This window comes from Parasteatoda tepidariorum, chromosome 10 (assembly GCF_982258835.1).
Source record: "Parasteatoda tepidariorum strain Cologne lab strain chromosome 10, Ptep-v5.0, whole genome shotgun sequence".
Taxonomy (NCBI): Eukaryota; Metazoa; Arthropoda; class Arachnida; order Araneae; family Theridiidae; genus Parasteatoda; species Parasteatoda tepidariorum.
The window spans coordinates 64,277,788-64,304,777 of NC_141764.1; the positions used below are offsets into that span (position 1 = coordinate 64,277,788).

The following is a 26,990-nucleotide window of genomic DNA, read 5'->3' on the forward strand; positions in this document are numbered from 1 at the left end:
TTAAAATTTCAAAATTGTTATTTATGAAAAAAATAACGAAACTTTCATCACAAGCAATAATTTAATGATTGTTAATAAGTAATCTGATTGCCATATCACATTGTAGAAGTCTAGCAATACAATATGCTTTCCTTCAAAATCATTCCGACATACGAAAACCAACTCAAGTAACAATGAAAAGAAATCAAACAAATACAATAAATTTTTGGTAGACTAAAAGAAAACTGCCATCATATAAACAAACACATCAAGACCAATGTTTATTAAATTTAGATATTAAAATGAATTATAATAACATGGACACTATATCTGAATTACAACAACTTTCCAAGTTTCAGCCAGAAGCTTCTACATTCACATGAAATTCAGGTCACATTTCGTAGAATATATTTCAAAATAATTTTTAGTTTTTCTTTCAATTTTTTTTTCAATAAGTTTTTGTTTTTAGACTCACTATGTATTAAAAGTAAGGCTTTTTATTTACACTTTCCATCAAATTCATTAAGCCCAACCAATAACTTTGAAAATTCTAAAAACCATCTATTACTCCCACTCAGTTGTGCCAGGGGGCTTGGGAGTTAGGTCATACAGCACTCTTGAAATACCTGGAACATTCAACATTTCTGTCACCATCTTCTTAATGACCTAGAGAAAAAAAAAAGCAGAAAATTATTATTAACAACATATAAAACCAGGGGACCCCTGACCTAAAGCACTGCATGTGAATACAAATTGTGAAGCAGAATTTTTAATTAGTATTTACAGGGTGTGTAGCTAGATTTTTCAACAAAAAATCAGCACCTTTTTAGTACTTTTTAAGCACTCAAAAAATATTTGTAATCACTTTCCAAAAAAGAAATCATAATTAGGATCTGCACAGTAATAACAAATATTTTTTCTTATCGTTTAAAGGTTTTAATTTATAAACATAAAATTCAAAAACTTTACATAAGCATGATAAAACTAGTTTCTGATAAATATTGCAGAAAAAATTTTGAAAATCATGATTGTTTTGTAATTTAGAACGACAAAGAATTTTTTTTTTTTTTTTTTTAAAGATAGAAAATTAAGCACTTTTTACAAACACAGTATAAAATAAGCACCTTTAAGGGCTTTTAAAAAACGTGAATCAAAAATAAGCACTAAAAATCATGACTTTCCATGGCAATTTTCGATCAAGGTCAAAATCCTTGACTTTTTGTGTGGCAGTTAACCGGGTACCCGGTTAACTGCCACTTTTAGACATTTGTCAAAAGGGTTCCAGCAATCCTTCTACTATTATACCTACTTTTATCAGATTGTATGACAATGAATCTGAAATATGGCTGCAAAAAATAAAAAACAACTAAATGCAACAGAAAATAAAAAGGTATAATTTTTCATATATAATTTCCTGATTTATGATAGAAAAATGAAACAAAATTTTTTTTTTAAATACTTCATTATAGTTACAATTTATTTTTACCCTATGTTCAATGTACAGTAGAAGTCAAATAATCCGGCATGATCGGGACCGGCTCGGTGCCTGACTACCAAAAATTCTGGTCTATCGGGCGGTAATTATACGAACAATTAGGTTAATAATTAAACTAGCAAATACATACAACAAAGTTTATTTTACATTTCATATAATGTATGTACACGTACTGTAAAACATTTCACTTAGATTTTAAAAAGTCACGAATGTCCTTTTGTTTTCTTGACTTTTGGCATTTTTGGAGTGTTGTATTTTTTACCTGGTTCCAAGACAGTGCAATAGCATAGACGGCATCTTTCACTGTAAACTTTTTTTGAAAATCAGTCACGTCACAGTCGGCATTTAACAGACCTTGAATACAAGACCTTCTATAAAAGCATTTAAAATTTTGAATAACCCATGGGTTGAATCAAAGATGTTACGTTAGGTGGGAGCAGAGTAGCAACAATATTTCCAAAAACTGACTCATCTACTGGCAGGTGGGCTTTGCAATTGTCCAAAAGAAGGATGGCTTTAGTACCGAGCTCTTCCGGATGATCCCGAACTACCCCGAAAACTTCCGAATAGCTCTCGAGCGTTTTTATTTGATTTAAAGACACACTTTTGGAGAAAACCAAAATTTTTACCATTTTCCGGAGCGATGCCGGACCAATGGACTTCTACTGTATATACATTAAGATATCGCCTTTAAAAGATCCCTCATCTATCCAACAATTTTGATTTCCCGACATACTCCCCCGTTCTCGAGTGTGTCGGTTAATAGGAATCCTCAGATATAAAATGTACTACCTGCAGTTTCTGATTTTTGAAGTTGGCAGATTTCGTCCGATGAAAAAGAAGAAAAAACTATAACAGTATAGTTGGCAAAAAAGAATAAAAGTTCACCAATACCCCATTCATCATTGTCAGAAACTTAGGAATTATTCCTGCCTATATTCAGTGTATTCACTACAGCGCGAGAATCTTGCTTATTTTTTTCTTTTCTCGCATTAAAAAATTATTAAAGCGAGAAGATCGCGCACTCTATTAATCAATTTCAAAATGCGCGAATTTTAGAAAAAAAATAGTCTTCTGCCATTTTGAATAAAGACTGTTTCACTTTTCTTCCTTGATCTTTCATTATTTTCAACATCAATCCTTGTTATCTAGCTTCCCTATTTACCAGTATTGTTCAGAACCAGTGCGAACAGCAGAACACAGAGAAAAGGTGAGAAATCCCATCTCATTTTTTTTCTGTAATGGAAACACTGTACATTGCATTCCTACTTCTACAATTTGAAATGCACATTTCATAGGAATTTTCATTTTAATGGAAGAAAACTTTAAATAAATAAATAAGTCACATAATATTTTGTTTACATAAAAAAAAAAAGAGAATCTACTTCTGCCATTAATACCAAGTGAATTCTTTCAATTCTTTACATTAGCAATAGTTTTAACAATATAAAGCATTCTTAATCTGGGGAATATTAGAAAACACCAAATAGTACTTTATAAAATAAGATATAAATTTAAAAAATAAATCACAAGTCATAACATTTGTCACAGATCATTGAAGAGTATGTATATATGATATACAAGAAAAGCCAAATTTTGACATATTTGTAGCATTTTTTCCATAATGAAAATGTTTTTTTTTTCCCTTTTAGCAATATATACTTACGGAATATAAATTAAATACTATAGAATGACTCTAGTGATAATTGAAAGCCTTATTTGAATAATGGTTCTTTCTGAGATACTAACTCGAAGCCTTAGGATCATTTAGTTGTTTTGCTACATAATGCTAAAAAATATATGCATTAAATTGATAGTTTTTTTTTCATTCATTAAATAAGCTATCAGGGGTGATTGTGAGCCCAAGTCAAAATTCTGGAAAATTTCCTGAGTTTAAAAAAAAAGAAAAAAAAAAACAGTTTAAATTGAAAAAAATTTAAACAAGGTTTTTTTCCTTTTTCTCAATATTTCTTAGTTTACTTAAAATATATTTAAAATTTTACACATACCTATGATGACCTGGTGAAGTAATTAAAATTTACAAATATGTCTTTCTTTTTTGAGTTTATGATTATAACAACTATTTACTGATAAAAAATGAATATTAATCATGAATATAAGCTTATAAAGTATCTCTGTGGCTCTCCCTTAGAGGCAAATAAAATAAACTATGTTTTTAAATTCCACCTTTGAAAATTTGATTTCCGGAAACTTCTGTGATTAATGATTTTTTGAAACGTCTGGACCTTCGATCTCCGGAAACTTCCAGATCACTGTCAGCGAAAAATCCGGATTTTTTCCAGAGCACAATCAGCCCTGAGCTATGTACGGAATATAAGTTAAATACAGTAGGGAACCGATTATCCGGAACGATCGGGACCATCGCTATTCCGGATAACTGATTTTTCCGGTTTTCTGAATCGCTACAAAAAGCTATTTTTTTTATTGTTAAACCCAACTTAAAAAAAAACATTTTTGGAAATAATCTTAAAAAGAAGAAAAAACGATGAAGTAATACACTAATGATTAGTTCCAAAATGGTGGTAAGGTTAACATCTTTCAAAAAAGAAAGAAAAATCCTAAAATCTTATAAGGAAAAAAAACAATTTTTTTTTTGTTTAAAAAAATGGCGGGAAAATTTATCAAATTTCGTTCCGGTTTTTTGGTTTTCCGGATAACAGGTTCTGTACTGTACTATAGAATGACCCTAGTGATAATTGAAGGCCTTATTTGAATAATAGTCCCTTCCGAGATACACAATCTTGAAGCCTAAGGATTGTTTCATTGCTTCTTCTATTATATCTGATTGGTCGTGTACTCAGTTTGGGTCGCAAAAATAAGATTGAAGTGTACTGGTTTTAAAACAAGTATGAACATAAACTCTACTAATTCAATTTTTTGCAGTCGAGTTGTCTCACTATTCAAATAAGGCCTTTAATTAGTAGTTCTATTCTGGCAATTGAAATTACTTACATCTAAAGGTAAATGCTTATTTGGTGTAGCCGGTATACCAGTCATAAAATCATGCGTAATAAATGTCCTGATCACAGCAGATCTCTGACAGGATGGATTTCGAGACACAACATCCCTATCAAAGTGAATAGGTATTAAAACTATAGGCATCTGAGATATGCTCTCCAATTGGCCAGAGTTTTGTAAGATATTGTGAGCAACGTGGTCGACTTGTCGCAACGTGCTGAGAACAGTTGGTGTCAGGAAAGTCGGCGTTATATCTTGAACTGGATATGTTACAGCTGGGCCAAATATGAAACAAACCCTGCAATTACAATTGAAGTACTGATTAAAATTTATATAAATTCACATTCACCAAAAAAATACCTAATTTGCAACCTTATGCTTTGAATTTGCAGTAATGAATGTACAAAAAATCAAAATTAGTTAAATAAAGGTTTGATGCACACATTCAAAATAACAAGCCAGGACCTATTTGTTTATTTGGGTTTTAAACACCTTCAAATGAAAATCACATAATGTGTTTTGGCAGATGAGGTAAAAAAGGAGAAACTTAAATACTGATATTATAAGAGGTTTTTTTTTTTTTTTTTTTTTTTTACACTGGACCAAATGAGATCAAACATGAGATGATAATACTAATAGTTTAAAAAATACTAATTATAATTATATAATTCTGACTAATACTTATTTAGGCACCACATATTGCTATAAATTGTAAAATATAAAAATGATGTTTTGTCATTGTTTTTTTTTTTTTTCTTTTTTTCCCTTCAGCAGTTCTTTAGCTGAATCAATTGAGACTAAATTCAAGTCCATAGGACTAAAAGTTCAGAAGTTGAAAGAGGTTTCATTTTGTATATAAAAGTATTATTTTTTAATAATTAACATTCACTTGTGTGTGGTCTCATTTGATAAAGTGTGTGAAAAAATAAAAATACTTCATTTGAAATTAATAATTCCAAGAAACTGAAAAGGAAAGATATTTTTGTTGATGGAAAAACTTCATTAGCTTAAAAAAAACTTTAATGAAGAAAGTATACATATTTTGATCTTTTTCATTTTATGAGAAGATATTTTTACCTATACACTTATATTGCATTTTTACTTCTTTATCAATGGATAATTAAAGGATATTTTCTTCAGTCATGGTAATCTGTTTCTTATTGGAGTTACAAGAAATTATTCTTATCACTTTTTAAGAATTGTTGCCTATTTGGGTTTCATAAAATTGTTCAAGAATTTTTAAGAAATTGATATCAAAAAGCATTTTAAATTTTTCAGAAATGAAGAAAAAAAAATTTTGATGATGGAAAATATTTTATCAAATTGAAGGTCACTGAAATATGTATTCAACAAAAAAAATTTTTTAGCTATGAGAGTAAAGATGAATGTCAACTAATATGAAAATAAAATATCTAAACAAATGCCTTAAGTAAATGTTTTTCATTGTTTAAATATATATTTATTAAAAAAAAAATCATTAAAATAAGATAATTGTAAAAATATGATTAAAATATCTAAATTAAAATTAAGTACAGCACAATCGAATGTTTATTTCGTAATTAATCAAAATTGTTTACATAATAAACTTACCTATTTACACTATGACAAACACGAGGAATAATTTTTGCTAGAGTCATCATATCTTCCCAGTCCTGAATTTCATCATTTGTTGATAAACCGACAACATAACTATACGTACGTTGATCACCCTATAAAACAGAATAAAGTAATCATTAAAAAAAAAGTTAGAAAAATATACATTCTTGGTTCATTATTGATTTTGAGAAAACAATTTAGATGCAAAACTTTTTTACTTAAAACAGATTAAAAACTCTTGTAATCTAATTACTTGCCAAAAACAGATAATAAATAAGATTTCAGTACCAGCCAGGGGCAGATGATTTTAAAAACAGATAAAATGAAAAAAATCAAATGCCTGGCTTTTACCGTTCTGCTTAGAAAGAATCAAAATTTATCCCCTCGATCTCGAATATTCCAAATTAGTAACAATGCTTATGCTTATGTGTTAGTTTCCTTCACACAATGCAGCATTTTTAAATTCTTTTTTTTAATCTTTAATTATTCAATTAATATCCTCTTTTGGGACCCATAGTGTGTGATTAACTTTCCTAGACAGTTTTTTTGCTTAGAAATAAAAATTTATTCCACGTCCGATTCCTTTTTCCTACTACTTAGAAATAAAACTAACCTGAACTCCAACACTTTTGATAGGTAAGACAGTTGATGTGAGTTTATATTTGGTTGAAAGAGCTGTTAAAAATGCCTGTTCTTCTTCCGATGTGCTACTTTTAACTCTAAAAACAAATCCATGACTCTGCAATAAAAGAGAAAGAAGAAAAAATTTACCACTAAAATACAAACAAAATACGAAAGACAAATATAGACAAAATGAAGAAACAGTTATAATTGCAAGGGAAAATTATTTTGTTACAGTAGTTTTAAACTAAAAGAAAGTTATGATATTCATGCAAATTATCACAGGGTTATGATTTATAAGATTGATTTATGAAGATCTAAAGAGAGAAAAAAAAACTTTTTATATACATATAAAAGGAGTCTTCATACAGATAATGTTTAAACACTTGCTGTAAAATGCAAGTTCTGTGTTTTAACAACATTAGATAATGAAAATTAAATAATGTAAAATCTTTAAAAATTAAGATTTAACTACAATTTTACAGACATACCTATGTATTCCTTAAAGTATGCTTTAAAATTATCAGCAAAAATATATTTAAAACATGCACCCTATTTGTTTTTTATTTAGTCTGAAAATTTAGCTATTAAATGCGAACATGCAAATTGTACCAATACACAAAACCAACAATAAAAAATATAAAAAAAACTTAAGATTGTGACGCAACTTACATTTTCTACGGAGGATTTATATTCAATAATAACTTTAACAAGTACACTAGTAAAAGAAAAGTTCTTGTCTTGGAAAGGTTCATCAGCACAAATCACACGCACAGCAAGACCCGGTCCTAAATTTTAAAAAATTATGTTTCATGAAACAAACACTTTTTTTTTAAATAATATTTTTGAACAGAATATGAAACAATTTTTCTGAAACTTACCAGGGAAAGGATGACGCTGCACAACCTCATCAGGTAATCCTAAATCTTTCCCCATAAGTCGCACTTCATCCTTGTGGAAATCCTTTAGGGGTTCGATTACTCGACCTTCAGATCTCAATATTCGCACTAAGTCTGTGTCATTATGGTGGGTTTTTATAGCATCAGCATTACAACTTGCTAAGGCTGAGGCACTCTCAATAAGGTCGGGTCGCAGCGTTCCTAAGAATAATTAAATAATTGTTTATAATGGATATTTGGCAAAGTTATGAAAATTTATGAATCTTCCAGCCCTTTATACACCTACATCCAAAGTTGGCATAGTTAAAAATGTTTTTTTTTGTTATAAAATAATAAAATAAATATATTTATTAAAACTATTTTATTTTTTAAATAATCAAACACTAATTTGAAGACATTTTCAATGGATGGTGTTTTCAATATAAATGTAAACAACAATCTTGATCTCTAGACCTGCTCTTTTTTTGATTTCACTGATTTTTAAAGATTTTTCTAATGGGGTAATGTATGTAAATTATTTGACGGCCAAAATAAGACAAATAAAAAATAAAGACTAAATGTTAATAAAAGCGACACATAAAGCTTTCAAATTATAACTATCCACTAGCTGTATGTAAAATAATTTGCTGTATAATAAAAACAACTATGATTTTACTTATTCAGCTTTAAGTTTTAATAATTATTTAATAATTTTAACCATTTTTAGTTAAGAATATTACAAACTATATTGTTTTTAAATAACATTAAACATTAATTTATTTCTCTGAGATTCGATTGGTAAATGTTAAAAAAAAATCTGATTTAAACAAAATTTGCACAATACCAGCGCCAACATGTTTAACGCCCAGCAACTCGTACTTTATGGATGCCGGAATTCAATTTTTTTTTGCTTAAAAATATTAATTTTGAAAAAAATCTTGATTGGTGTTAAATTCAAATAACAAAATAAATTTTAACAAGGTTCATACTTAAGCCTGTACATATAAAATATATTTGTACTGACCTTGACCAAGCAGAGTTTCTTCGGGTTTCAAATTTAGATCTGATATAATGTCATTTGCAACCTAAAAATATAATAAATAAAGGCTTGCGTAAATACAAAACTCCTTTTTTTTAATACTCGATAAATAGAATTTCTGGAGAGAAAAATAGAAAGAATAAAAACAAATGGTTACCCGCATGAAGGTGTCACCAATAATTTTACGCTTTTCTTCTGGATCTCCAGTCATGCAAAGCAATTGTGTATCTCTCTTTCTTCCATTTGGATCTTTTCTATCTACTGGCACAGTAGTTGACCCATTGTAAAAATTCTGGGAGGCATTCAATACTAAATAAAAAATCAGAAACATTCAATACTAAATGAAAAAAAAAAATGGTAATCGAAATTTAAAATTATTTTATGTTGAATAAAAGAATTTTGTTTAAAAAAAATATAACAAATTAGTTTTTAACAATTCATGAGTATTTTCATTGTTTATTACATAAATTCAATAAATTCATATATATCAACGTTTCAGTAAAGCTCTTTATCAGAAAAATTAAATTATGTTTTATAATAAAATGAAGAAAACAAAACTAAACTATTATTTAATATGTTAATTCAACAACACAAAAAAAATATTCTTTGGATTGAATGGAGATTTTAAGGGCACTAGAGCCATAATTTCATTACCATGTAACATTTAAACAAAATCTGATGCAACAAAGTATAAAAAAAAAAAATTCATTAACCCCTTGCTTCTTGCTGACGAGGTGGGTTTCGTCCTCTATTTCTCGATCTCGTGAAATTTCCGGGATAGAGTATTCAGTAGTAATGTGCCAATAAGAATAAAACTAATTCATTTCTTTTGCCCGGAAAAATTTTTATTACTTATTTTACACACCAAGTGGCTGTACCAGGATATTTAAGGTAATTGTAGATAGTTTATTTTCAAATAGATGTCAGCACTAATCAAATATGTGTATTTGGCAAAATAGGCACCGTTTTCTTGAAAATTAACCGATCGTTAAGGGGTTAAGACAAACATTATACCCAATGGATAACAAAAAGAAGTAAAATTGCATATCTCAAGAAAATATAAATATAACTTAAATTTTATTTAGAAAAATTTAAAAATCTGTTTTACACTATTTATCCAATAATTAGTTTAATTAAAAAGATTTTAAAAAAATGAGTAAAAAAAAAGAAAAACTTTGAAAAACATATTTATTTTTAACTTTTTCAATCTAATAATTTCATTCAATTTGAATGCAATAAATATTTTCCACCTGAAAGTTATAATTATACAAACATTTAATGCAAAAAAAAAAATTTACTTTCAACAGTGCAAAATAAGATGATTATTTATCATTTTCTCTTAATTAAAGAAAAAGAAGATAGGCAGAAAATAAGATATTTATTTATTTTCGTACGAACTTCAGTAATGGCCTTTACAACCTTACTATGTTTTATGCGTGGTATTACTCCAGAGAGCTATACTGCAGTTAGTTTAGCTACTGGCAAGGTCACATCCATCCTGTACAAGCCAGTAACCAAAAGTCAATATCATCAAAATTAAGTGTAATATAAGAAGGTTATTAAAAAAAATTAAGTGCAAATTAATCAAATTAAAAATTGCAAAATTAGAATATTTAGGTTACATTTATAATATTGTCAATTAGAAATCCCTTTAAGATTGATGGTGTTCAGAATCTTATAACATAAAAATGCACTATTCTAAAATGCTAAAGATTTAAAAAATGAACTGAAAAATCTTTATATTAATCTTAAATATCCCAACATAATCAGAAACTCCAAAATGAAGAGCAGCATCTCTGAATATTTAATTGAAGTCAAATTACATTATAAGCTCCACATATTACCTAATAATAATATAATGCTGTGGTTCCAATCCATGGGCCACGAACGCTGCTCTGCTATTTGTGATGAAAATGTGCTGTTTGTGATGAATAATTTATATAATATCTGTCCACATATTTGTAAACATATTATTTGCTTATATATTTAGTAATTAGTACCTCAATTATTTTAAACACAAAATTGGACTGCACAACTATATAAGTATTCACTAATATTCAAAACTTTTTTTTTAATAATCTTGTTAAGCACGAATTAAATTTAATATTTAAAGTGTATTTATTAAAATTAAAAATGATAAAAATTATTTTTAGTTATGTTTGGGTAAACTGTTAAAAAGAACAATACCAAATATTAGATAAAACAAAAATATTTCAATGATAAATTTGACAAATAAATACCTCTCAATTTTAATCCCAATTTTTTTAAGGACAACTCTACTTGTATGCTTTCATTCTTTCTCATAAATCCATTATCTATATGAATAGCTATTACTTGATCTTCTTTCAGTGCTCGATTCAGCAAAGCAGCACACACAGTTGAGTCAACACCACCACTTACTAACATCTAAAACAAAATTATACAAATGTAAACAATAACTTTATGGTCTTACAATATAGAGAAATATTTAGAAAACTGATTGATTTTGTTAAGTAAAAATATTAATAAAAATTACATTTTACAAAAATTCTATTGAAATAACTAACATTGGTAGTGGATATGTATTAAATTTATAATTGATTAGGAGTTAAATAAAACAAAATGGGTACTTACTAGTACTTTATTTTTTCCAACAGTTTTCCTAATAAATTCAATGCACTCAGTTTCACGAGACTGCATAGTGAAATTTCCAGTCAAACCAACAATGTTATACAAGAAGTTTTTCATCATTAGTTTACCATTTGTGGTCAAATCTACTTCAGGATGAAATTGAACACCATAGATCTTGAGCTTTTCATTGGCAATAGCTAAAAGAAAACATTTCAAAATATAAATTAACATTTAGGTAGAAAAATACTATATACAAGTTGACACTAAATTTTTTATTTAAAAATAAAAAGATTAAAGTGTTAATATACATGTAAACTGACTTGCGTTTTTAGGATTTCCTTTATTAGACCTAAAATTAATCAATAAGTCTACAAGATAAACTAGATGCCAATGGTACTGGTATCCATTCAAAACATTTTCCCCAACTATCATCTGGAAGTTGCAAAATCTGAATTTTTTGGAGAAGTTGCCAAAGCAAGAATAAACAGATCATTTAAATGCTTGACTCCATCTCTTTGGTCAGATTTTCGTTTTAATCTGTGATCCCTTTTTTTTTTTGCCAATTGCAGACAACCTCCTGATTCTGTCTTAGTAAAACTAAGTAGGTCTTTACTATGGAATCGTCACAAAACGTTGTCTTGCAGTGGATTCCGCCCTACCACCACCGCTAGACAACAAGAAACGATTGCACAGGTAACCAAGAAACTATTGCATAAATTAGCAGAAAAAAAGGCATACAGTACAAAAAAAAAAAACATCTTTTAAGAAAATTTGCTATAGCTATGTTGCTTCAAGGATCAATTTGGCTAAAAGAGTTCTACATCTACGTAAGTTAAAGAAAGATCGGGAGAAAAGCCCTGAAGTGAAATCATCCTTAATCTCGCAGATTATCCTAGGCATAATGTGGTAGCTGCATTTCAAATGACGACTATGCACGACAGGCTTTAATAACCCTGCTTTCACGCTGTGCAGCAGCAAACTGGCAACTCTCCTCCTGCCTACCTCTAAAGGAAGAATCTATTTACTCCTGCTATTGGGAGGCTAGAGAACTTTTATTTAGTTTAACTGCTTTAGTGTTTCCTTTTATTGTTCAGTTTTATTTGTTCATATTTTGCTTGTCATAGGTTTTTGTTTGCATTATCTCCTTTCTTCCTTGTTTTCGAAAAAAGAACTGCATTCACTCTTATCTTGCTATATTAAAAATAAAAAAAAGTCTACAAGATGAACCAATTATACTGCTCTGCAAGACAATCCTCCCTGACACCATTCCACTTTTTAGATAAAATTGCTTCCAATTCCAAATATGAACATAATTTTCGACAAACAATCACACCAGATTTTATCTTTTTGACAATTTTATGGTTATGAATTAGATATGGATGAGAGAAAAGTGTTATTTCAGCTGCAAAAAATCATCTTAATAGAGATGAAAAGTTCTAAAACATGAAACTACTATAACAAGGAAGATATTTAAGGGGATTTTTCTTTTCTACTTCATTCTTAATAATGATTAACTTTGAAATTGATTTGGTAGAGAGGCAAAGGATAAACTTATCAATTGGATTATCGAATTCGTGGCCTATAAATTTCATCAAAGAGTGGTGTCCTCAAGAAATAGTAAGTAATAAGAATAATGGGGACCCTATTTGAATTTATCAGGTTATTCTACATGAGAATAAGCAAAAATTGTATCAAGGCTTAATTTTTCTATCTTTTTTTTAACTATGTCCATTAATTTTAAATAATGTGAAATAAAAAAGAAAAAGATGATATAATTACATTTATTTGACATTAATTTAATTATTTAATCCACATAAAATCTTTTAAATAGTCCTCACAAGATAAAAATTGTATAAAATAATTAATTACTGAAACACATCCCTAGCAATAATTTTACATTTGCCCCAGTTAGGCTATAAATTGGTTCAATATGGGGTCCTATATGAACATGCACAGAGGGATCAATATTGGAATATCTAGATTTTTTAACATTGGTCCTAAAAAGAACCAATATTAGCCTTTATGGGGACAATATAGGGCCTATTTTGGCTGGATAATGAAAATCAAATACCAGGTGAATCTGAAAATTCTATATAGGCCTATATTGCTTGTAAAGTGGCTGTAAATTATTGGATGAATCAGAAATTCCACACAGGGCCAGTATAAAAAAATAACGACTCTCTGAACCCTTATTGAACCCAAGGGCCCTATGTTATTTCGCTGATAGGGATATTTCATTACAGATTTTTGTATTTATAATAAATACTGTAAATATAATAAATAAATATGCCTTTATTTATATCAAGTATTATTAAATGAACTTAACAAATTGAAAATCAAAAATATAACTTTCAATACAATTATTAAAACTGTAGCATTTTTTTTCTTCTTTTCTTACAGGCTTTTTCCATTAATAATAAATATATTTCTGGTTTAAATACAAAAATGAAAAAAAGATTAAACATCATTTTCCATTGTATTGAATTTCTGAAATGTCCTTGCAATTTTAACCATTACTTAATTAATATTTTTTTTTTTTTTTTAGAATTAGAAAGAAAAGCAGAAAATAAATAACAGTAGTGTTAAACTAATTTTCTTGTGAAACTTAAATTTCTACTTTAACACTTTAGATAGTTATGATAATAAAGTGTAGTAAACCAAAGATCATTTCATAAAAGATAGTATGCATATTATGGAATTCTTGTTACGTGCATAAAAATGTTTTACATTCAACATAATTTTTTTAAAAATTATCTTTAGATAACTATAATCATACCTGCAATGTGGTTACCCGATTTTGCAGTCACTTTAAAGGTATCAGCAACTTTATCCGTACTATCTCCATGAGTTAATAAAACTAACTCTTCCTTTTCCAAACCTCTGAAAATGTTTCACAATTGTTATAAAGTTTGCCACATAATGAAAACAATGCAGATATTTTTAAAATACTAGAACAATAAAATTAGTTTTCAAAATAAAAAGTACTAACTTAAATAGAGCAGAAGTTGTGTCAACTTGAATAACAAATTGTCCATCTTCTCTGGAGTCTTTCTTTTGGACAGTTCCTCCATAATGTTTGTTGATCATCTAGATTTAAGGTATGAATTACTAATTTTTTTGTAAAATGTCTTAAATTTTTCAGTGAACTGAACTTTCATATTTATTCTCTTTGATGTAAAAAAATATATATATTTTATTGTCAAATATGTGGTTAGCTTTCCTTCAAAATATAAATAAGACTCATAATCGCACAAATAATTTCTGTAATTTCAAGGCTCATTAAAAAAAAAAGTGAAACTATTTCTTTTTATCAATTTAATTATCAATTTTAACTTCTAAGTATATTCGACTAATATATACCTATCTCTTTTTAATCTCTAAGTATATTCAACTAAGTATGTTCTTGAAACATAGATTCATAGTTGATTTTTCTACAGGCAGGTAACATTGAAGTCTAAATGTTACATATTATCAGAGGATGCTACTTTTAAGAAACTTTTATACTAAAAGAACAAATGATACTCTTTTCCTACTTCATAATCCTAAACATTTCATTACAAAAAAAAAAAAAAAAAAAAAATAATTTAGTTTTGGAAATTGTTTCTGTTCCAAGATTTTTCTGATTAGCTTTGAAAAATCTAGTTGTTTCTGCTAAAAAATGGCAAGTTCAGTTGCTTTAAGTTCAAAGCTAAGCATGTCCAAATTAATTAGTTTCAAAGCTGATTCAAGACCAGAGTTATCAATTTTAAAACCGATCTAAGCCAAGAATTATCAATCTTAAAATTGGAACAACTTCTGATTTAACAGCTTCAAATCTTACACCAAGTTCACAACGATCAATTCCAAAGTTAGACTGGTCCACGACAGTGAGTAAAATTCAAAACTGAAGTTTTTTTTTATCTTGTTCAAATTAATAAAATGTAGAAGAAGTAAACTTTAAACATTTTAATTAAATATTTAAAATTTAAACAGAAAAGAAACTTGAGCAATAAATTGAAAATTTTACCTGCATGCCATAACATATTCCTAAGATTGGTAAACCACATGTGAATATCTGTGGATCATGGCTGGAAGCCTCAGCAGCATTAACAGAACTTGGGCCTCCAGATATAATAATAGCCCTATGAAAAAGTTAAATAAAAAACATGATTACTAATATTTAAACAAATCTCAAGCTTGTTATGCTTTAAAAAAATTTTATTTTGTGCCTTCATATTCCTTTATTTTTTAAAATTTGTTTCAGATTTTCAGCAATTAGAATTCTGTTCATAAAATCTGAAATTCAAGTTTATCTTAATAAAGATTCAAAAACACAATAAAACTAATTCATTTAACAGGTAAATAAAAAATTCTGAATAATAGGGATTAAAAAATAAAGGAAATATGTTTATAGCTATATAGAGCAGTTAAATAAAAATAAAATTAGAATTGAAATAATTCCCTCTACAAACTTGTATAACAATTTAATTTTATATATTTATGTTATGCAATTGTGATTCTACATCATATTTTAAAGTAAATGTTTATAAAATAAAATATGCATATAAAAATCAGCCTCAAAATAATGTTTATAAAAATCTGCGTTTCATTTTTTCTTTTGTTAGAAATATTTAAAAATTAAAACCATTTTTTACCAGACAAATTTTTATATTTAATCATAAGCCACAAGGGAAAATAAAATTTTGGGAATAAGAAACATAAAAGTAACCTTAAATATATTATAACCTAAGAACACATTCAGAACAGAAGTATTAATAAAAAATAAAAAAAAATCAAATTATATTTTTATGAGGAATATTTTCAATATAAACTAGCAGCAAAAAGAAAGTCTAAACTATGCAAGCATATTTCAAAAATTTTCATCAATAAATTTGTCACCAAAATAAATTTTTTACCTTTCAAACACCCAAAACTAATTTTTGTATATTATTTATTTTGTTTTATTCAATTACATTCCATAATTTTAATATGACAGGATAAAAGTTTAAAATTGAAAATGAACATATCTTTTTTTATTTTTTTTATTACTTGCTGCTTTACCATAATAAAATCAAAAATTATCTGATTTACTTATTCTGCATTATGTTGCAATAGAATATTATGATTTAAATAACAATCTGTTTAGAGGAATTTTAAAAAAAGCATTGTCCACAATGGATATAATATTTTCTTCAATTATCATGTAAAACATAATTAATTTTATAATTAAAAATAATCTATGTATCATAATTAAGGTTCACACCAGCAATGAACATTTAATGATTCAATAGGACAATTTAGGTATTCATTTAGTTGTCCAAAAACTTAATATAGTAGACAAACTTGTGAGAAAAAGATGTCAAATTTTATAATTACAGGGTTGAATTACATAATTACATGGGAGTTCATGGTTGAATTTTCATTTCATTAAAGCAACCAATTTCAAGTATTTCTTCTTGAAACTGAAAAAACTTGGTACTTATCATCATATGAGGGACTGTTGAATGGATGAAATTTGATGCAAAAATTTTTTTTTTATGTTACGATTTAGTTAATTCCACATGTTTCAAGGCGACAAACTTGCCTACACATATGATTTTAGTGACATTTATAGAACATTTGGCAACAATTGTCGCCATACTGGCTTGAACCTTAGCATAACATTTTACTATCACCATTGCGATCAAAAAGAAATAAAATAAAAATCAAATGCAAAAAAATTAATATAGTTTCTTAACATATTTTTCCCCAAACTATTATCTTGAAAAATTTTATCATTATCAGTTTAAATATGACAAAAAATTATATTTAAACATTAATTACCTAAAGCCTTGAGAAAGAAGAGTTTCAGCAGGTGTATTTAGGGGAAGAATTTCTGTTTCGACCGCCAATTCTCTAACCCTGCGGTCAATGACCTAAATTTAAATAAATTCACATGGTTTAAAAGAGTTTAACGCATTTTAAAAAACCAACAATAAATTGAGAATATTTAACTCACTTTTCCATATTGGGCTCCAGCATCTAAGATGACAACTCTTTCAGAGTGGAAAGCTCCATTAACACAGTTTGCTGATTTTGAATCCTGCATGACGCAGCTCTCTCTAAAATAAAAAATAATAAAAACAACTTATAACTGATGAACAATGATTCTGCACACACAAATGAACTTTCCACTGACTCTGCATAGATAAATAAATAGGTAAGGCAAAATTACTCTGAAATAATTTAAATAAAATTTTTCTGAACTACTTATTTAACAGTTATATACTTTGTTACTTTTAATAATAATTAAAATACAATTGAATATCAGAGCACTTATATACTTATTTTGCATAATTTTTATGTCGTAATATAAATGTATTTCATTTTCTTTCAAATACTTTATTTTCCTTCTTCATCAAAAATATTTTCTTGAAGAAATCCAGCATTTTTCGCATTATAAACTGTTTTATTTTAATCAATTAACAGTCCTATAAAATTTATTAAATGCTTTATTTTCCTAACATATTATGAGCTATCGGAAAATAAATTGGACAAAAACCTAATACTAATATTCAACAATTTATCTATACTAGGCTTATGACAAAAAAATTTGGTTAAAACTATAAAATTAAACATTAATAAGAGGGGCCAGTTAAATATGGTTATCTTATTACTTTATCATAAAATTGAATTGCTTATATATTTAAAAAATAGTTTAAACACTGTACAAACCAAAAAGTTACCAATGCATAATCTGTAATATCACTAAAATAAAAATTTTGTACTGGCCACCTGTTCAATTGAGTGTTAGACAGTAATGCTAATTTATTGACAAAAATAGGTATATTCTGCCATTTTTGGCCGTGACAAAATTATAGTTGCGAACTTTAGGAATTTATTATCAGGCATCCTTACATATTTGGCCAAGAAAAATATTAATGCAACTTTATCCATTTTCACATACTCTAAACAGATTAATAGTTCATTTCTAGCTGTGAAATAAAAAATTTGAAAAATTAATAAAAAAAATTGAGGTATTTCCTAAGCTCTGAATAAGATGAATGGGAGGTATTTTCAGTACAAAAGAAAACAAACTATCACAATAACTGACCTACTATAATTTTGGTTAAAAAAAAAAATAATTATTCTTAAAAATCACCACTTGTAACAAAAAAGGGTTATCAGCAATATAGTAGGTCATTACAGTTATCAGTAGTAAAATCAAAGTTATCAACTGAAATTTACTATGATTTATAAAATAATTATTCAATTGCTTGATCCCAGTAAATTTTGTTTTGTCAGCATTACAGATTTAGGCCTATTTCAATTTTATTATTTTGATTCTCCATTTAACATTATCTTCCTTGATATGTTTATATAGTTTCAAATTTATTTTTAATTATTATGAGTTAAGTTGTAAAACTAACATTAATATTATCAAATTAATTATCAACATAACACAAAGCATGCAAAACACTGCACAGCCTAGCAATAATCTGGAAACACACCAGCTTGTTGATTTTTAATCTCTATAAATAAAAATAAAAAACAATTCATTTTTAAAATTAACCAAAAAAAAGTTAAAATACCTCTTAACTCAGACTCTATTTATCCAAGGCTAATCTAGTTATTTAATAAAAAAGTTTATTATTGGGCTTTTTTCCTAAAACTAAAAATATTTAAATAGTAAAAAGAAATAATAATAAAAATTTTAAAAAAATGAAAGTCATATATGTTCTTAAAAATTATTTCACATTTTACTATGTTCTGATATGAATAAATATAAAAACACATGATTTAATCATACATCATATTAATAAAACTAACATTCATTTTTGATAAGTTTACTCATAAAACAAATAACTTTGTTATTGCAGCTTTACCCCCTTTTCCTTAGGATCTTTTAGCAGTTAATTAAAACTCAGATGGTAACTTGAAATAAAAACTTGGATCATACCATCCACTTTTAAAAGTAACCAAGAAAAATTAAAAATACCTCTTAATTAAGACTCTGTTTAATCAAGGCTAATCTAGTTATTTAATAAAGAAAAAGTTTCAAAACAATACATAAAATAATGTTACTTAGAAAATTATAAGCTTCATTTTTCTAAAACTAAAGATACTTGAATAAACAAAAGAAATTTGATGACCATAATATTTATAATACAAAAAAAAAGGAAAACCATATACATTTTTAAAAATTATTTCTTATTTTACTGTACTCAAATATGAAGAAAAATAAAAAAACACATGAGCCAATCTAAAGATTCACATACATGAATAAAGCTTAAAATTCATTTTCGATAAGTTCACTCATGAACAAATAACTATATAATATTGCAACTTCACCCCATTTCTTAATGATCTTTTAAAATAGCAGTTAATTAGAGTCTAGAAAACTCAGATGGTGAAACACAAAGGTAACTTGAAATAAAAACTTAACATAATTAGAGAGTTGCAAAGTTTATAATATCGTAAAACTTTAGGATTATAATATTCTAATATTTTATGAAATATTAAATATGGGAAAGGGAATAGCAGCTTTTCTTTTCAAAATTAAAACTTCATAAATTATAGAGCAATGAATTATTACGTCGAAGAGCGTTAAAACTGGGGAGAATTAATATAACAATTTAAACAAATTAAGATCATTACATATTATTCTATTATAAATAACAGAGATATTAAAAAAATAACAGCTGCTACAATTAATATAATAGAAAGAATATATTCTGACAATTGTAATACATGTTTATCAGGCGTAAAACTTACAGCTTTGAGAACTAGAAATCATTAATAGAATAAAATTAGCGTAAATGTTAAATTTAAAAGCTTTCAAACAATTAAAAACCAGAGTGACATTAATTTCAATAGATTTAATAGAAATATCGTGTGTCAGGCACTTTTCCGTTGTGATGACAGGGTGCCTATCAATATAACCAGACCTGTTTTTTTTCTTCAGACCGTCTTTACTTTTCCAAAATTTCAAAAGTTTTGGCCTGCTGCTGCGACATGCCGGCCACATAAAATTCTTTGCAGTCTGATACCAAAATTACTTCATTAAAATTCTGTTCATTAAATATATTATTTAACACTACACAGAAAATGCATTTACTTGAAACCACACAGACCGAGTCTGACATTGTGTTGCCAAACATAGCTTGGCGAATAAGCACAAAATAAACAGTTTTCTTTTGCAAAAGAGAAAAAAAAGAAAAAATAATTATGTTTGTTTACCGTATTGTAGTACATATTTTGCTTTCCCAATCCATCAAAATTCTGAACAAAATTTATGAATCTCAATGGGAGTTTAGAATACATAAACAAAAGTAAATTCTGAAAAAACTTAATACAAACATTTTAACGTGACTTTCACGCTTTCTTGCTGCCGATACGCTAAACACAGGCTCGAGGTAAAAAATTAAGAAAAACAAAACATTCTGGCATTTTTACACTGTTGATAAAATTTAGATTTAACTTTTGTTCACCCAAAAACTTTAATACATGAGTAATAAATCAGCTCCGAGCTTTATTATAAACGACGCATATTTTTAAATTCAGCATTATTAACGCCTTCAGCGCCCCGACGAGCCGAATTCAAGTAGTTAGCTGAACGGTCTTAAATCAAGAATAATAATTGTACAGAAGCAAAACGTGAACGTCATATTAAAAACCGATATAAAAGGTCTTTTTTATTTTTTACTTGTTCCTGATAAGATCTGGGGTGAAAATTGCCATATTGTTAGCATCGCCTGAGGGGGTTAACTTCCTTTGCCCCTTACTGTCTTGCTGGATTATTATTGTTTCTACAAAAAGACTATAATCTTCAAAAAATGTATACCTGATCATCAGCGAAGAACAGGATAGTTTCTTAGACAATGGTAACTATTTAAATTCGTAGTTGAGCGGTGGCGTTGCTAGCGGAGGGCAGGAAGGGACATTTATCCCCGGAGGCAGATTTAAAGGAGCGCCAAATTTATGGAAAGGAAACTCCAGACCGAAGTGTTTTTCTTCTTGAAATACGTACTCCCAATTTCTTATGCTAATTACGATATACATCCCATAGCTTCCAAAATTTTTATTCGATTTATCTGAAAATTGAACAGGATCATCTCTAAAGTTATTTTATTTTACAACCGGCGTTGAGCTTTGAACCCAACCCAGAATACAAGGGAACTCCTGAATCATGCAGTGGGACAAATTAGCCTTCGTGGAGGACTTTTTGAAGGAAATAACCAACTTTTGAGTTACATGGAGATGAAAGCCTCATATGGTTAGCCCGACGGCAAAAGGATTTCAACCCATAACTTGTGCTCCATTAAGAATATTTTACGTCAGCACAGTGGTTGGTGCAAAACGAAAGCAGAATTCGTATCTATGAGCTATCGTTGAGATTCGAACCGGACTCACCTCAATGGGAGGCGAGTGCTTCGTCCCTTGACTAGCCGCGGCTTACGTTTTTTTTAATTACTTATATTTTTAACAAACTGACAAATCAGTCAATCAAAAATAATAAATGCGATTGAAAATAAATAAGAGTCATGAAAACTATAATAATAACATACTTTCATTAAATTTGAACCAAATCGTATGAAATTATCGAGATATGTTTTAAAAAACATTAAAGTTTCAAAATCTTATTCAAAGCTAAGCAATGCATATTGCAATGTCAAGTACGACGAATTTCAGTTCTTACGTATTTAAAACTTAAAATGATTCCGAAAAGCCCTTTTAAATCTGAGATCATATTGCAGGAGGGCAGAAAAACTGAGTGTGCCCCAAAGTGATGAGAACCCTTGCTAGAATCAGATTGGTAGAAAATATTTACCATAAAAAAAACTCGCCAATTAGGTTTTAGTCCGCATGCGATTTTTTTTGCAAGTAAAGAAATAAAGGCAATGAGAATGCTCCTTTGTGAAAAGCTTACACTGTACATTGAACAAAAAAAATTTAATAATAATAAATAAATGATAAGATAGAAATAAATAATAAAAAAAGAAAAACGGACCATCCCTGATAACTTTTGATACATTGATCGGATCTTCTTGTTCTAGGATTCAATAATGATAGGGGTGACTTTAAATATACTAATTGATTAATGCAGACAATATTTTAAGCTACGAAATCAGACACGAGAACGTCATAAGTTAAATTGTTAATGAACATGAAGTTAATTAAATACAGTGCTGTATCACACATCAAATTTATTAAAATATATAAATTCTCTCTACATCTTTTACTTAACATAGATTTATTATTTGTTGATGTATTTTATTGTAATCGAGATATATTTTTGTTTTGTCTACTTGGCAACTTGAATGCATAATTAGTTTGTTTTCGTGCCTGTCTTTTTGATAATTTAGAAATCTATAGTAAAAGAATTGAAATCTTTGAGAAAGAGAATAAAATCTGTCACTTAAAAGAAGTAATACTTAACGTGATTGGCCTACTCGAAATAAAATGGAAAGAATAGTTGATAGCGTAAACAAATGCCACATTTAAACAACCAACCAGGATCAAGACAGCCACACTACGTCACTTGCAGGTATCCCATTGACAAAACACAAAATTTGAGTGAATAGTTAAATAATTCCTGAAAAATACATACGAATTCTTTTTAACTAGTAGTTTTAAAAAATTCGTACAGTTAAAATTCGATTTTTCAGGAAATATTTGACTGATTTTGCTTTTGATTTGATTTTGATTTACAAAATTAAATTATTTAAAATTATGTAAAAAAACTGTATATCTCACAGATAAATTTTTTTTTTTTTACTATTATTAAATATTTTAATAAAGAATAATTAGTTAAAGTTATTTTTTGTATGGAATTAACTTTGGAAAAAAGAATTTTTTTATTGTGTAAAAAAATTTTTTATTAGCTTTTTATAAGTTTTCGAGATATAGCAAAATACGCAAAAAGTAAAATTAGCATTAAGAGGTTCAAACTTGAAACCAATCTTCTGCCTCAATTATCGGCACCGTATTTCCCAAATAACGGCCACCCCTATATTTTGGGGGTCAGAAACCCAAATCCATAATTAAAAAAAAAGGTATGTTTATTCAAAGAAAGTACGTTTTTGTGTCTGATTTTCGAGAATGCGCTAAGAGTAAAATTAAAATTAAGGCGTCCAAACTTTGGAACGCTCTCCTGACCAAACTATTGGGACTACATATCTCATGTTGCGGCTATCCCCTATATTTTGGGGACTAGAAATCAGAATCCGTCGAAAAAATAGTATGTTTATTTAAAGAAAGTATATATTTGTGCCTGATTTTTTAACTTAAAATATTGTCTGCTCTAAGTAATTGGCATTTTTGAGGTCACCCCCTGAACCGTTGAAATTGACTCCTATAACTTCTTTCATCAAAAATATGTTGGCGTGAATGAACACGTGCCTCCAAATTAGAAATTAGGGAATGCTGGATCCGCATGCAATTGGTACATCACTCTCTATTCGCCAAATCTCTAAATCCTGATTGTGCATGTAGTTAACAAGAAAAGAGTTTCATACCTTTTAGCCTCCTTTTTATGCTCGTTGGTACTTTATTTACGTCGAACTGGATTTGCACTATGGGCTATTGGCGACGGTCTGGAATATATACCCGAGGATGATCCGAAGACATGTCATCACAATTTTATGTGGCCATTTCATCAATTTAGACATAGATCTGAAGGGGAAGAACATTTTCTCCAGATTCCCGTACCCATGGTACTGCTTAGCGACCGACCATAGGACTTTCGATTTTACAGGTTTTACGATCACGTATATCGCCTGTGCTCGGTAGGTCTTAGCGGAATCGTAGATCGAACCCTGTCCTCTCCGAATCGGAGCCCGATTCTTTCTCCACTGCCCTTTTATGCTCGTATAAAAGAAAACATACAGAATCGTTTCACTTTAAGTGCTTACATTACTTTGTGATCTGTAAGATACTATGTTAGGATTATGGGTTTCATACAACAAATTTTATTTACATAAATAAAACTATTTTTGTATTCAAAAGGTAAAAAAGGAAGTATCAGCTCATTTTTTTCCTTTTCCTTACCATTGAATTTAATTTATGCTAGATCGATGCACATTGCATTGAAGCAACCATATTTTTTTTTATAGAACCCTTTTTATAACCGTTGTTGAACAGCCGACCCAATTTTTGGGTTTACGATTAATAATGTTCAACTGCGTAGCTTTGTAATTTTGAATCCAATCCAGAAGACAAGGGAACTCCTGGATCAAGTATTGGGAGAAATTTGCCTTCATAAAGGACTTTTTTTTGGTGGAACTAACCCGCATTTGCGTTACATGGAGAGGAAGGCCACGAGAAACTCCTACGGTTAGCCTGAAGGCAAGGGGACTCTAACCCATGATCCGTCTACCACTGAGGATATTTCACGTCAGCACTGTGGCAGATGCAAGCCGGATGCGGAATTCGTATCGACCAGTCATCGCTGGGATCAAACCCCGGTTCACCGAATTGGAAAGCGAACTCTCTATCCCCTGAACCATCGCGGCTCAAGCAACCATATTTATTGAAGCAACGGTTACTAACGCAAGCATGATGACAATACAAACATACCTTTATAATAGAGGTAATATTTAATTGGTATCAAACGCCGTTATAAATTACCAGAGGCAATTATGGTAGAATTACAGCGTGCTTTTAAGAAAAAGTGCCTGTTAGCTATTAGAAAATCTTTGATAAATATTAGTTATATTGTTTTATTTAAATAATTAGGACAACAATATAGGAATGGAGATGCCAGTTATTAGCTATGTCTAACTCCAAAGAAAATTATTAATTAATACATAATTGCAATTACCAACTTTTACAATAAACGCAATGGGATACCTGCAGGTGACATAGTGTGGGTATCTCGATCCTGATTGGTTGTTGAAACTTGGCATTTGCTTACGTTAGCAACTATTCTTATCATTCTATTTTAAGTAAGCCTAGCCCGTCAAGTATAAATTCTTTTCCTAAGTGACACATTCTACATTCTTTCACAAAGATTTCAATTCTTTCACTATATATTTCTCACTTAACACAGAGACAGACAGGAAGCCCATGTAGAACATAAACAAACTAATTATGCATCGTAGTTGCCACCCAAAAAGAGAATAAATATAAGGAGAACAAAATGTTTTGGGTTGGATTTTTTTTTTTATAGTAATGTTCTAGTTAATTCTTACTTAATTTTAATACATAACATATTATTGAGACAAAAGTGACGTCGATATTAATTGGTTAATCATCACATTGAATGATGAATTAGTTATATTAATTATAATTTTCATTGATATTTTTTGCCCAACTTCGTTCCTCAACAAAATAGAATTTTCAAAACTTTTATAAGGAGAACGAAATATTTTAAATTATATATATATTAGTAATGTAGTGGTAAATTCCTCTTTCAATATTAATATATAACATATTATTGAACCAAATTTGACTTGGATATTAATAGGTAAATCATTGTATTGCATAATGAATTAATTATATTTTTTATAATTTTGGCCGAAATTTTTTCATTCCTTCTCAAAAACGAATTTTGAAAATTTTTACAGAGAAAAAAATTTTTGAAGTTGTTTTTTTTTTAGTAATATTCCAGTTAATTTTTTATTTAATATTAATATACAATAATATATGACATATATTATTGAAACAAATTTGACTTGTATATTAATAGATTAACCATCCTATTGTATCATAAAATAATTATAATTTCTATTGAAATTTTAAAATATTTTTAATTCCTCCTCAAAAACAAGTTTTTAAGATTTATATGAAGAGAACAAAATGTTACAGGTTGGATTTTTTTAGTAATGTACTAGTTAGTTTCTTATTTGTTATAAATAACATATTATTGAAACAAGTTTGACTTGGGTGTTAATAGGTTAATTATTTTATTGTATAATACATTAATTATAACTTTGATTGAAATTTGTAAGTCATATTCATCACATTATCATAAATAAAATTTCGCAATTTTAATGCAAGGAATTTTTTAAATAAAAATGTACGAAAATATGCGACATTAAAAATAAATATGCGACTTACTTTAACCAATTCATGGTGTAAGAAATTTAAATTAACTGAATGATAGCTAGTCTATCCAAGTACTTTGAAGACTGATGATAAGAAAGTGTTTTACAAAAATTAAACAATTGCATTTTTACCAGTCATAAATTATTTTGAAAAATTATTTATGACGGCAATTCTTTTACAGTATTTTATTCCCCATCATAAATTATTTTTTAAAAATACTGTGAAAAAGATTTTGCTTTATCACATTCTAAATACAAAATTAAATAAACTAATAAAACAATATTAAAGAAAAAACTTTACATGACTTACTTTAACCAGTTGAAGAGGTAAAAGATTTTTAGTTAACTGAATGTTAGCTAGTCTATCTGAGCACCTTGAAGATTGATGATAAGACCTTATCTTTTACAAAAATTGAACAATTGCAGTTTTACTCAGCTGATAAAAATAATCAGAAAGCTGTTTATCACTTGTAGCATTTAAGATGAGTTGGTGTGTACACTTAAATTTAAATGAGATAATGCTTTTGAATGTACACGCATGGCAAAATAGTAATTATAATTGCTAAATTTAAAATAAAAATAATTAATTTGGTTATTACATTTAGGATTATTTTATAGCTGTGAATTTTTGAAGGGGAAAATATAACTTTATGGCAGTGGAAAATCGCAAATTTGTTTTATCCGGTAGCATTATCGGATCCTTTTGATTCCAATTTATCGTAGTGTCTGTTTCGTTTTAATTCAAATTTGTCGTAGCGCTTGTTCGCTTTGATTCAATTTATCGCAGT

At 28.2% G+C, this 26,990-nt stretch overlaps 1 protein-coding gene across 10 annotated transcripts; it reads right to left on the reverse strand.

Moving 5' to 3' along the window:
- Positions 1–235: 235 nt before the first annotated feature.
- On the reverse strand, positions 236–26,990 carry bur (GMP synthase burgundy). 10 transcript variants are annotated; one of them, XM_016072391.4, is made up of 16 exons: positions 26,513–26,990; positions 17,175–17,277; positions 17,000–17,091; positions 15,204–15,318; positions 14,187–14,284; positions 13,974–14,077; positions 11,201–11,394; positions 10,828–10,993; positions 8,745–8,896; positions 8,573–8,633; positions 7,552–7,770; positions 7,343–7,458; positions 6,663–6,788; positions 6,044–6,162; positions 4,448–4,751; positions 236–645 (listed from the first exon to the last, which is right to left on the reverse strand). In XM_016072391.4, the coding sequence occupies exons 2-16, from the start codon at positions 17,262–17,264 to the stop codon at positions 544–546; spliced, it is 2,058 nt and encodes a 685-aa protein (XP_015927877.1). In that variant the 5' UTR covers positions 17,265–17,277; positions 26,513–26,990; the 3' UTR covers positions 236–543. The 10 variants fall into 10 exon arrangements, with proteins under 10 accessions (XP_015927877.1, XP_015927875.1, XP_071040111.1 ...); XM_016072389.3 differs by having other exon boundaries at positions 26,216–26,523; XM_071184010.1 differs by lacking the exon at positions 26,513–26,990 and adding an exon at positions 25,007–25,186.

Bases quoted from the DNA above. Each gene is read 5' to 3' on its own strand.
- bur (XM_016072387.4), bottom strand. From the start codon at position 20,183: ATGTGGCCGGCATGTCGCAGCAGCAGGCCAAAACTTTTGAAATTTTGG. The intron at 14,285-15,203 runs GTAAAATTTTCA...CCTTAAATCTAG, and splicing joins GAATATGTTATGGCATGCAG to ATGATCAACAAACATTATGG. The intron at 11,395-13,973 runs GTATGATTATAG...GTTTTCTTTTAG, and splicing joins ATCGGGTAACCACATTGCAG to CTATTGCCAATGAAAAGCTC.